Source organism: Squalius cephalus (assembly GCF_949319135.1).
Source record: "Squalius cephalus genome assembly, chromosome: 17".
NCBI lineage: Eukaryota > Metazoa > Chordata > Actinopteri > Cypriniformes > Leuciscidae > Squalius > Squalius cephalus.
In genome coordinates this window covers 293,711-306,210 of record NC_137138.1, presented here as the reverse complement: position 1 = coordinate 306,210, position 12,500 = coordinate 293,711, and the positions used below count along the sequence as shown (strand labels likewise).

The window sequence follows — 12,500 nt, the reverse complement described above, 5'->3', positions numbered from 1 at the left end:
CAGAGAAGCCATCGTCCTCCAGCAGAGCCCAGACGGACCGCCGGACCTCCATCACAACACAAGAGCTACACAACACAGAGAAGCCATCGTCCTCCAGCAGAGCCCAGACGGACCGCCGGACCTCCATCACAACACAAGAGCTACACAACACAGAGAAGCCCTCGTCCTCCAGCAGAGCCCAGACGGACCGCCGGACCTCCATCACAACACAAGAGCTACACAACACAGAGAAGCCATCGTCCTCCAGCAGAGCCCAGACGGACCGCCGGACCTCCATCACTACACAAGAGCTACACAACACAGAGAAGCCATCGTCCTCCAGCAGAGCCCAGACGGACCGCCGGACCTCCATCACAACACAAGAGCTACACAACACAGAGAAGCCATCGTCCTCCAGCAGAGCCCAGACGGACCACCGGACCTCCATCACAACACAAGAGCTACACAACACAGAGAAGCCATCGTCCTCCAGCAGAGCCCAGACGGACCGCCGGACCTCCATCACAACACAAGAGCTACACAACACAGAGAAGCCCTCGTCCTCCAGCAGAGCCCAGACGGACCGCCGGACCTCCATCACAACACAAGAGCTACACAACACAGAGAAGCCATCGTCCTCCAGCAGAGCCCAGACGGACCGCCGGACCTCCATCACTACACAAGAGCTACACAACACAGAGAAGCCATCGTCCTCCAGCAGAGCCCAGACGGACCGCCGGACCTCCATCACAACACAAGAGCTACACAACACAGAGAAGCCATCGTCCTCCAGCAGAGCCCAGACGGACCGCCGGACCTCCATCACAACACAAGAGCTACACAACACAGAGAAGCCCTCGTCCTCCAGCAGAGCCCAGACGGACCGCCGGACCTCCATCACAACACAAGAGCTACGCAGAGGCCGCTCAACAACCACAGAACCCTGCAGCCGCTGAACTCAACCAGATACGACATCTACTGAACGTCATCTGCTCCAGACTGAGGACATAACCTGCATAGCACACACACACACACCTATCCATGAAATCATTTAAAATCAGTTGTTGGAATATACAAGGTCTGCACTCTTCTACTTTTGGTAATAAGACTGCAGACCAAGACTTACTCAGCAGTGTAACAGACATGGACATCTGTATCTTTCATGAGACGTGGTGTCGTAGTAATGAGACCTTACATTGCCCAATAGGATACAAGGAAATTATGGTTCCTTCATCAAAAAATTCTAAAATTAAATGTGGGCGAGACTCAGGTGGAATACTTATATGGCACAAAGATGATTTAAAACATTCGATTAAAGTTGCTAAAACTGGAAAATCATCCATTTGGCTTGAAGTGAAATCCGTCATATATCAGTCTAATCTTTACCTCTGTGCAGTCTATATTCCCCCTCATGACTCTCCCTATTACGAAGAGCAAAGCTTCCCAACATTGCAGACTGACATCTTACACTTTCAGTCCAGAGGAAACATCCTCATCTGCGGAGACTTAAACGCCAGAACAGGGCGAGAAACTGATTATGTAAATACTGTAGATAATGACCACATCCCCAATGACACCACGTTTCATCCCTCATCGAATATCACACCGAGAAACAGCTATGATACCTCAGTGAACATTAGTGGAAAACACATGTTGAAACTCTGTAAAGGTTTAGGATTATACATTATTAACGGCAGAACTCGTGGAGACACATTAGGTAGATTCACTTACTGCTCCAGATTAGGAACCAGTGTGGTTGATTATTCAATAACAGATATTGATCATAGTTTTATCAATGCCTTCACAGTCAGACCTCAGCTCCCGATGTCCGATCACTGCCAAACTGTGCTTTATCTGAAAGCCCCATGTCAAATAACCAAACCTGCTCCACCTGAACCTGAAAAACTGTTTCCTCTGAAACATAAACTCAAGTGGAATCAATCCAACTCAGAACAATTCAGAGAAAATATGAACAGCCCTACTATATTAAAAATGCTAGATGACTTTATGTCCACTGATTTCACCTTAGATATTAATGGAATAAATTTAGCAACAAAAAACTTAAATTACATATTCATAACATTGATAACTCTATCTAATATTAAACAGCAAACCAAACATAGAACCAGTCAACAGAGAAAGAGAAAGGATGTCTGGTTTGATGATGAATGTGCCGGTCTCAGAAAAGAACTCAGGAGACTTTCCAACAAAAAGCACAAAGATCCGTCCAGCCAGACATTACGGCTTTCTTACTCAGACTGTCTGCAAAAGTACAAAACACTTCTGTGGAAAAAAAGAGAAAAATATTTTCAAACTAAAATTGAAGAAATTGACGATTCAATAGATCAAAACACTTTCTGGACCTTATATAAAAAACTCGAAAAACCCAAATTAGAGATATCACTCCAGAATGGCACAATTTGGAAATCTTACTTCGAAAATCTGTATCAAAAAATTGAGCCGGCCGACCTCAACCAGCCTCAGAGTAGAATAAAGAAAACTCTAGAAGACATGGAAAAAACTATTAAGAATTATCAAAATCCATTAGATAAATCAATAACAATATCTGAAATATTAGAACATATTAAAAATCTTAAATTAAAGAAAGCATGTGGACAAGATCGCATTAATAACGAAATGCTTAAACTCAGCAGTCCCAGCATGATTCAAGCAATAGCCAAATTATTTAATCTGGTGTTCTGGTCTGGACACTTCCCTGAGATCTGGTCTGAGGGACTCATCACCCCCATATTTAAGAGCGGTGATCGTTTCGACCCCAATAACTACCGCGGGATAAGTGTGGGCAGTGTGTTGGGAAAACTGTTCTGCAGTATCATCAACACACGCATCGTCTCACACATCTCAGCACACAACATCTTAAATAAAGCACAGATCGGCTTCTTACCAAAACACCGCACATCCGACCACATCTATTCCCTCCACACTCTAGTCAACAAGAACATCAACGACAAACAAAGGAAAATATTTGCATGTTTTGTAGACTTTAAAAAAGCATTCGACTCAATTTGGCATGATGGTCTATTGTACAAAATCCTACAAATTGGCATCGGCGGAAAAACATTTGACATTATAAAATCTCTGTACACCAACAGCAAAAGTGCGGTGAAGATCGGCAACCACAGAACCGCGTTCTTCCAGCAGGGCCGTGGAGTGTGTGTGAGTGTGTGTGTGTGTGTGTGTGCTTCCAGCAGGGCCGTGGAGTGAGGCAGGGCTGCAGTCTGAGCCCGACTCTATTCAACATCTACATCAATGATCTGGCGTCAGTGCTGGAGAGCTCTACTGCGCCCGGCCTCACTCTACAGGGGTCAGAGGTCAGATGTCTGCTGTACGCGGATGACCTGGTCCTGCTGTCCCGCACACCTGAGGGCCTTCAGCAGAGCCTGGCCCTGCTGGAACAATACTGTCACGACTGGGCCCTGACAGTCAATCTGGACAAAACCAGAGTCATGGTGTTCCAGAAGAAAGCCCGATCTCAGGCACACAAACACCAGTTCCTGTATAAAGGCCAGGTCCTGCAGCACAGCTCTAGCTACAGCTATCTGTGTGTGTGTGTGTGTGTGTGTGTGTGTGTGTGTGTACAGCTCTAGCTACAGATATCTGGGCATCGACATCAGCGCTTCGGGACGCTTCGGTCTGGCTGTGAAAACACTCGGTGAAAAGGCTCGGAGGGCTTTCTATGCTATAAAGTCACGATGTGGACACTTAAAATTACCCATTAAAACCTGGATAAAATTATATAATTCAATAATAAAACCAATAATTTTATATGGATGTGAAATTTGGGGACCAGTACTAAATTGTAAAAATTGGGATAAAACATCAGTAGAAAAATTACAATTGGAAATTGGCAAAAATATTCTCGGGGTTCACAGAAACACGTCCACTGCCGCCTGCAGGGCTGAGCTGGGCCTGTACCCGCTGAACATCGAGATCCAGAGGAGATGTGTTCAGTTCTGGCATCACCTCCATCAGTCTGATCCAGAGTCAGTGCAATATAAAGCCCTCCTCGCCAATGAAACCTCAGCAGAACCTCATCCTCTGAACACACTCGCTCTCCAACTCGTCCATCAGACTATACTCCCCATCAACCCCAAACCTATCATTAACCAAATCCACAAACATCTAAAAGACACCCATGATGAAGCACTAAAAGCACATTTTGCCCTCCAGAATAAACTCCAATGTTACTCGACCCTCAATAGAACCACTAAATTGGCCAGTTATCTATTTATTAAACATTTTAAAGAAAGACAAATCCTCTCCAAATACAGATTAAGTGACCATGATCTGGAGATAGAGAGAGGAAGACATAGACTAACATGGACAGAGAGAGAGCAGAGGATCTGTAGACACTGTGATCTACAGCACATCGAGGATGAGGAACACTTTCTGCTCTTCTGCTCTAAATACTCCAGTATAAGAGAAACCTTTCTGCCCAGATTTGAAATCTTGATTCCATCATTCTTTGAACTGAGTGACACTGAGAAAATGTTCTTCTTACTGGGAGAAGATGATAGTACAGCTGCACTAGCGGCTAAATATGTGTTAGCTATTCACAACGCCAGAGTCAGCTAATTCTCTAGAGAGACCCACTGTATTTATTCATTTATTAGGATAGATTGTGTTTATTTATCTATTTATTTATATTTACTATGCTACATATGACATGATCTATACATATATGTTTTATTTGTTTTATTATTTATATATAATATGTTGATGCTTTGGCAACATTGTGTTACACAGTCATGCTAATAAAGCTCATTTTGAATTGAAATTGAAAAAAAAAATTGAGAGTGTGACGGTGAGTGAGTGTGTGAGTGAGAGTGAGAGTGAGTGTGAGAGTGAGAGTGAGTGTGTGTGTGAGTGAGAGTGAGAGTGAGTGTGAGAGTGAGAGTGAGTGTGTGTGTGAGTGAGTGTGACAGTGAGTGAGAGTGAGTGAGTGAGTGAGAGTGTGAGTGAGTGTGAGAGTGCGTGAGAGTGAGAGTGTGTGAGTGAGAGTGTGAGAGTGTGAGAGTGAGTGTGAGAGTGAGTGTGAGTGTGAGTGTGTGAGTGTGAGAGAGAGTGAGAGTGAGAGTGAGAGTGAGAGTGAGAGTGAGAGTGAGAGTGAGAGTGAGAGTGTGTGAGTGTGAGAGTGAGTGTGAGTGTGAGTGTGAGTGAGTGTGAGTGTGACAGTGAGTGAGTGTCATATGTTTTATTTGTTTTATTATTTATATATAATATGTTGATGCTTTGGCAACATTGTGTTACACAGTCATGCTAATAAAGCTCATTTTGAATTTGAATTGAATTGAATTGTGACAGTGAGTGAGAGTGAGAGTGTGACGGTGAGTGAGTGTGTGAGAGTGAGTGAGAGTGAGAGTGAGAGTGTGACGGTGAGTGAGTGTGTGAGAGTGAGTGAGAGTGAGAGTGAGAGTGTGACGGTGAGTGAGTGTGAGAGTGAGAGTGAGTGTGAGAGTGAGAGTGAGTGAGTGTGTGAGTGAGTGTGACAGTGAGTGAGAGTGAGAGTGAGAGTGTGACGGTGAGTGAGTGTGTGAGAGTGAGTGAGAGTGAGAGTGAGAGTGTGACGGTGAGTGAGAGTGAGAGTGAGTGTGAGAGTGAGAGTGAGTGAGTGTGTGTGTGAGTGTGTGAGTGAGTGTGACAGTGAGTGAGAGTGAGTGAGTGAGTGAGAGTGTGAGTGAGTGTGAGAGTGCGTGAGAGTGAGAGTGTGTGAGTGAGTGAGTGTGAGTGTGAGAGTGTGAGAGTGAGTGTGAGTGTGAGAGTGAGTGTGTGAGTGTGACAGTGAGTGAGTGTCATATATGTTTTATTTGTTTTATTATTTATATATAATATGTTGATGCTTTGGCAACATTGTGTTACACAGTCATGCTAATAAAGCTCATTTTGAATTTGAATTGAATTGAATTGTGACAGTGAGTGAGAGTGAGAGTGTGAGTGAGTGAGTGAGAGTGAGTGTGAGAGTGAGTGTGAGAGTGAGAGTGAGTGTGTGTGTGAGTGAGTGAGTGAGAGTGAGTGAGTGAGTGAGTGTGAGAGTGAGTGTGAGAGTGAGAGTGAGTGTGTGTGTGAGTGAGTGTGACAGTGAGTGAGAGTGAGTGAGTGAGTGAGAGTGTGAGTGAGTGTGAGAGTGCGTGAGAGTGAGTGTGTGAGTGAGTGAGTGTGAGTGTGAGAGTGTGAGAGTGAGTGTGAGTGTGTGAGTGTGAGAGTGAGTGAGAGTGAGAGTGAGAGTGAGAGTGTGAGTGAGTGAGTGTGAGTGTGAGAGTGTGAGAGTGAGTGTGAGTGTGAGAGTGTGTGTGAGTGAGAGTGAGAGTGAGAGTGAGAGTGTGTGAGTGTGTGAGTGTGTGAGTGAGTGAGTGAGTGAGTGTGACTGAGAGAGTGAGTGTGTGTGAGTGTGACTGAGAGAGTGTGTGTGTGTGTGAGTGTGACTGAGAGAGTGTGTGAGTGTGTGAGTGTGACTGAGAGAGTGTGTGAGTGTGTGAGTGTGACTGAGAGAGTGTGTGTGTGTGTGAGTGTGACTGAGAGAGTGTGTGAGTGTGTGAGTGTGACTGAGAGAGTGAGTGTGAGAGTGAGAGTGAGTGAGTGTGAGTGTGACAGAGAGTGTGTGTGTGTGTGAAGCTGAACTCACGACAGGGGCCCGTGGCAGCTGATCTGCATGGCCTCCAGGAGTCTAGGGGGCGCCACTTCTTTGCACAGGTAATGATGCGCGTCTGTGGTGAGTCTATAGTAGCCGTCGATCAGAGACACGAAGGACAGCGCTTCACTCAGAGAACCAAACTCCAGCTCCTGTGGGAAACACACACACACACGCTCAGACTAGAGGTCTTCTCGGAACCTAAAATATGTACCCAACACGAATCACTTCTTACCCGATAACAACGTGCACAAAAAGAAAGAAAGTGAGATAACATTGTCATAATATTGTTTTGAATCTTTTTTTTTTTTGTTAAATGCCCGACAAAGTTTAAAAGAATTCGGGTCTTCTCGGGTCCATTCAGGAAAAGCACATTTATTTTAAATTACCCGAGACCCGAGGCCACTAATACTGACCCGACCCATGTCCGAGGCACTCATCGAAGTTTTGGACCCGAACCCTCTCGGGTGATCTTGGGGTCTCGGGTGGTCTCAGTCTCGGGTGATCTCGGGTGATCTCGGGGTCTCGGTCTCTCAGGGTCTCAGGTGGTCTCAGTCTCGGGTGATCTCGGGGTCTCGGGTGGTCTCGGTCTCTCAGGGTCTCAGGTGGTCTCAGTCTCGGGTGATCTCGGGGTCTCGGGTGGTCTCGGTCTCTCAGGGTCTCAGGTGGTCTCAGTCTCGGGTGATCTCGGGTGGTCTCGGTCTCTCAGGGTCTCAGGTGGTCTCAGTCTCGGGTGGTCTCGGGGTCTCGGGGGGGTCTCAGTCTCGGGTGATCTCGGGGTCTCGGGTGATCTCATGATCTCAGTCTCGGGGGGTCTCGGGTGATCTCATGATCTCAGTCTCGGGGGGTCTCGGGTGATCTCATGATCTCAGTCTCAGGTGATCTCGGGGTCTCGGTCTCAGGTGGTCTCAGTCTTGGGTGGTCTCGGTCTCGGGTGATCTCATGATCTCAGTCTCGGGTGGTCTCGGTCTCGGGTGATCTCATGATCTCAGTCTCGGGGGGTCTCGGGTGGTCTCGGGTGATGTCGGGGTCTCGGGTGATCTCGGGGTCTCGGTCTCTCAGGGTCTCGGTCTCTCAGGGTCTCAGGTGGTCTCAGTCTCGGGTGGTCTCGGTCTCGGGTGATCTCATGATCTCAGTCTCGGGTCGTCTCGGTCTCGGGTGATCTCATGATCTCAGTCTCGGGTGATCTCGGGTCTCGGTCTCTCAGGGTCTCAGGTGGTCTCAGTCTCGGGTCGTCTCGGTCTCGGGTGATCTCATGATCTCAGTCTCGGGTGATCTCGGGGTCTCGGTCTCTCAGGTGGTCTCAGTCTCGGGTGGTCTCGGGTGATCTCATGATCTCAGTCTCGGGTGATCTCGGGGTCTCGGTCTCTCAGGTGGTCTCAGTCTCGGGTTGTCTCGGTCTCGGGTGATCTCATGATCTCAGTCTCGGGTCGTCTCGGTCTCGGGTGATCTCATGATCTCAGTCTCGGGTGATCTCGGGTCTCGGGGTCTCAGTCTCGGGGTCTCAGTCTCGGGTGATCTCGGGGTCTCAGTCTCGGGGGGTCTCGGGTGATCTCATGATCTCAGTCTCGGGTGATCTCGGGTCTCGGGGTCTCAGTCTCGGGTGATCTCGGGGTCTCAGTCTCGGGGGGTCTCGGGTGATCTCATGATCTCAGTCTCGGGTGATCTCGGGTCTCGGGGTCTCAGTCTCGGGTGATCTCGGGGTCTCAGTCTCGGGGGGTCTCGGGTGATCTCGGGTGATCTTGGGGTCTCGGTCTCTCAGGGTCTCAGGTGGTCTCAGTCTTGGGTGGTCTCGGTCTCGGGTGATCTCATGATCTCAGTCTCGGGTCGTCGCGGTCTCGGGTGATCTCGGGTCTCGGGGTCTCAGTCTCGGGGTCTCAGACTCGGGTGATCTTGGGGTCTCGGTCTCTCAGGGTCTCAGGTGGTCTCAGTCTTGGGTGGTCTCGGTCTCGGGTGATCTCATGATCTCAGTCTCGGGTCGTCGCGGTCTCGGGTGATCTCATGATCTCAGTCTCGGGTGATCTCGGGTCTCGGGGTCTCAGTCTCGGGTGATCTTGGGGTCTCGGGTGATCTTGGGGTCTCGGGTGATCTCGGGGTCTCGGGTGATCTCGGGTCTCGGGTGATCTTGGGGTCTCGGTCTCGGGGAGTCTCAGTCTCGGGTGATCTCGTGATCTCAGTCTTGGGTGGTCTCGGTCTCGGGTGACTTCATGATCTCGGTCTCGGGTGATCTCGGGGTCTCGGGTGATCTCGGGGTCTCGGGGGGTCTCGGGTCAGACCTCTATTTCTCGGACCCAAGTGGACCCGTGAAGACCTCTTTCAGCTGGCGTGAGTTTCTGTAGTGCAGTGTGTGTGAGTGTGTGTGTGTGTGTGTGCATGTGTATGTTACCAGCATCTGACTGTCCTGTCTGTTAATGGACACGACCCGGTTCTCCCCGTCTCTGCTGCCCTGCTTTACACTGATGTCGATGACGTCAGAGAAATCACAGTAAACCTGCAGATCCTGAACAGGAGAGACAAACACTCGGGTCAGCGTCGTACGTCTCACTCGCATGTGGGAAACTTCAATAACAACGCAAAAACTACTAGCCTACCTAATATACATTTCAAACATTATTAAAGTCAAGTAAACAGTCAGTAAGAAAACATGAACAAATAAACAAATTACAAGCAACAGGACAAATAAATACAATGCGTTTTCTTTCTCAACTGTTTATGTTCACTTAAAGAAGAAGTGTGTAGTTTCTGCGACACCAAATGTAAACACTAGGGCTGTCCAAAAAAATTAGAATTTCATATATTAGTCGAATTTCGAATGAAAAATGGTGGGAAAAGGCCCTTCCTGCTGACGAAAACCCTCTCAGCTGGAGGCAAAAATCGTGTAACGACACACTTGACCAAACCATCGGTCAGAGCTGCGTGTGTGTGTGTGTCAACAGAAAGTGCTCAGCACTCGCTCAGATCAAGTTGAGCGTCTGGTGTTTTTGATGAACAACATGTAGATGTAGAGAGTAGAAGTGAGTCTGAATGCCAGTTTGCTATTGTGTGTTCGTGTAGTTCATTACGCTGTGTGTTGAAGTGTGTTTTCTCAGGTTACTGATACACAAACAGTGTTATGCACTATTGCAACCTCATTTTCCTTGCATGCACATTAAGAAAATTATATTTTATTTAGGACATTTTTTTGAAAAGTGAATGTCATTTCATTTCTATAAAAGATGCGATGCTTGGTCTATATTTGCTTATTGCGCTCGCTGGCGCTCTCTTGAGGACACAGGAGACAGTACAGCACTGTTTTCCTCTAACATCAAGTATTGCCTTCAGAATTCGAATATAATTAATATTTTGCTAATATTTAAAAAAGAAATTTGCATTTAGTTTTCAGCCATTTTGACAGCCCTAGAAAACGTCTCTGATTGGTCGATGCACTCAACAGACGTGGAGCGTGACTGATGCAGCGGGAGCATTACGCTGCAACCACAATCATTTAGATTAATTGTGCAACGAGGATCAGATAATGATGAAATACAGCTGTACCCTGATGATGTCACGAGCCGAAACACACACACACACACACACCTCTCGGTCTCTGGGCTCCTGACCCCGGGACCAGCGGATGCCCTGGTTGCCGCTGACGACGATGGTGACGGCGCCGGCGCTCGGCTCGGTGACGAGGAAGCGCTCGGTGTAGAAGCCCGGCTGCAGAGACTCCAGGCTGAGCACGTACTTCAGCTTCAGGTCTCGAGGACACGCCTTACACGAGCCGAACTGGTGGATGAACTTCCGGAAGCGGAAGCGGATCCTCTTCCGGGTCACAAAGTGCTGGTTCTGGATGTGTGCTCGCATGTTCTTCGGGAGGAACGACTTATAACTGCGAATCAAGACAGCAGAGGTCAGGTCAGGCCAGGCCATCGCACTCCACAGGGAAGCGCAGGTCAGAGGTCATGTGTGAGTCTCACCTGTTGTGGTTGTAGATGTCAACAGGGGATTTGCCCTTTTCTTTGGCCAAACGCATCATATCGATGACAGCCAATCCCAAACACTCTTCCTGAAACTCCAGGCTGATAGGAACGCTGACCGAGCCACTCAGGAAATCTGACCTCCACTGAGAGAGAGAGAGAGAGAGAGAGAGAGAGAGAGAGAGAGACAGAACATTTTGGAAAACTCTACTCACAAAACGAACCAACCCTCACCCAAAAACATCTGACCTCCCAACTATACACCCTGGAACGCACTGTAAAAGACCAGCTAAACCAGTTAGACCAGCCCATATTACTACACGAACTGACAGACAAGATCAAATCCCTAAAAAATAAAAAATCCTGTGGTGTGGATTTAATATCTAATGAGATGCTGAAACACAGCAGCCCCAAACTGAAAGAAGCAATTCTAAAATTATTCAATCTTTTATTAAAATCAGGACACTTTCCTGAGATCTGGAAAGAAAATTTGATTACACCAATTTATAAACAAGGAGAGAAGTACGACCCAAATAATTATAGGGGCATCACAGTGAGCAGCAACCTGGGCAAACTCTTCTGCTCCATCATCAACGACAGACTAGTCCAGTTCATCCAAGAACACAAGATCCTCAACAGCTCTCAGATTGGCTTTATGCCTAAACAGAGAACATCAAATCACATCTACACACTCCACACACTCATACAAAAACACGTCCAACAAACAAAACAAGGGAAAATATTTGGCTGCTTCATTGACTTTAAAAAAGCCTTCGATTCGGTTTGGCATAATGGACTTTTCCTAAAACTAATTCAAAGTGGAATAGGCGGAAGGACATATGACATCATAAAGGACATTTACAATGGGAACAAATGCGGCGTCAAGATTAACGACAAACGCACTGATTATTTCAGTCAAACTAAAGGAGTTCGTCAAGGCTGCAGCCTCAGCCCGACTCTATTTAATCTCTATATTAATGAACTGGCATCAACACTTGAGAAGTCCTCTTGTCCTGGCCTGCCCCTCGAGGACAGCGAGATCAAAAGCCTCCTGTACGCGGACGATCTCCTGCTGCTGTCTCCTCATGAAGAGGGTCTGCACCACAGCCTCTCGCTTCTGGAGGAGTTCAGCAGCGACTGGGCCTTACCCATAAACATGGACAAGTCCAAAATCATGATCTTCCAGAAGAAACCTCGCCTTACTGACAACAAATACATATTTACACTTGGGGGAACCATTCTTAATCATGTCACCTGTTATAATTATTTGGGTCTGACAATCTCAGCGTCTGGAAAGTTTGACACTGCAATGAAAGATCTGACTGATAAAGCACGTAGAGCTTATTATAGTATAAGTAAACCCCTGTTCAAATTTAACCCACCCATTAAACTGTGGCTGAAAATCTTCGAGAGCATCATCAAACCCATCCTCCTATACGGCTGTGAAATCTGGGGCCCCAAATTTAAACTAAATTACGATTCCTGGGACAAAACCCCTGTGAAACTTTCCACCTCGAGTTCTGCAAGAACATCCTAGGAACTCACAGAAACACTCCGAGTCTGGGTTGCCGGGCAGAATTAGGCAGATTCCCTCTCCTATCTGAGATCCAGAAGAGAGCCGCAAAGTTCTGGTTCCATCTATCAGACGCGCAGACAGAGAGTTACCATCACTGCGCTCTCAGACACAGGGCAGGACACCCCGAGAGCGACCCCATGACACATTTAGTGGAAAAACACCAACTTAATCCAACAATTCAGTTCAGACACGCAAAAGTAAAAGAAATAGGGAACATAACCAAAGAAGAATACATACAAGATTGGCAGATAAAGGTCACACAAGTAAATAAATTAAAATACTTCCACAAAATAAAGTCTGATTATAAATTGGCCCCATACCTGACCGAGATCAGTAATTA

At 47.2% G+C, this 12,500-nt stretch overlaps 1 protein-coding gene across 2 annotated transcripts in view; it reads right to left on the bottom strand.

Moving 5' to 3' along the window:
* Positions 1–12,500, bottom strand: part of jak2a (Janus kinase 2a) — a 62,773-nt gene that overhangs the window by 29,486 nt on the left and 20,787 nt on the right. For both annotated transcript variants that reach the window (XR_013818750.1, XM_079846855.1), the window contains exons 3-6: positions 10,585–10,840; positions 10,205–10,496; positions 9,015–9,128; positions 6,623–6,780 (exon numbers count right to left, since the gene is read on the bottom strand). Coding sequence is in view for 1 of the 2 variants with exons in the window: in XM_079846855.1 (XP_079702981.1) it covers positions 6,623–6,780; positions 9,015–9,128; positions 10,205–10,496; positions 10,585–10,643 (623 nt within the window). In the remaining variant the exon portion in view is untranslated. The remainder of the gene's footprint in view (positions 1–6,622; positions 6,781–9,014; positions 9,129–10,204; positions 10,497–10,584; positions 10,841–12,500) is intronic.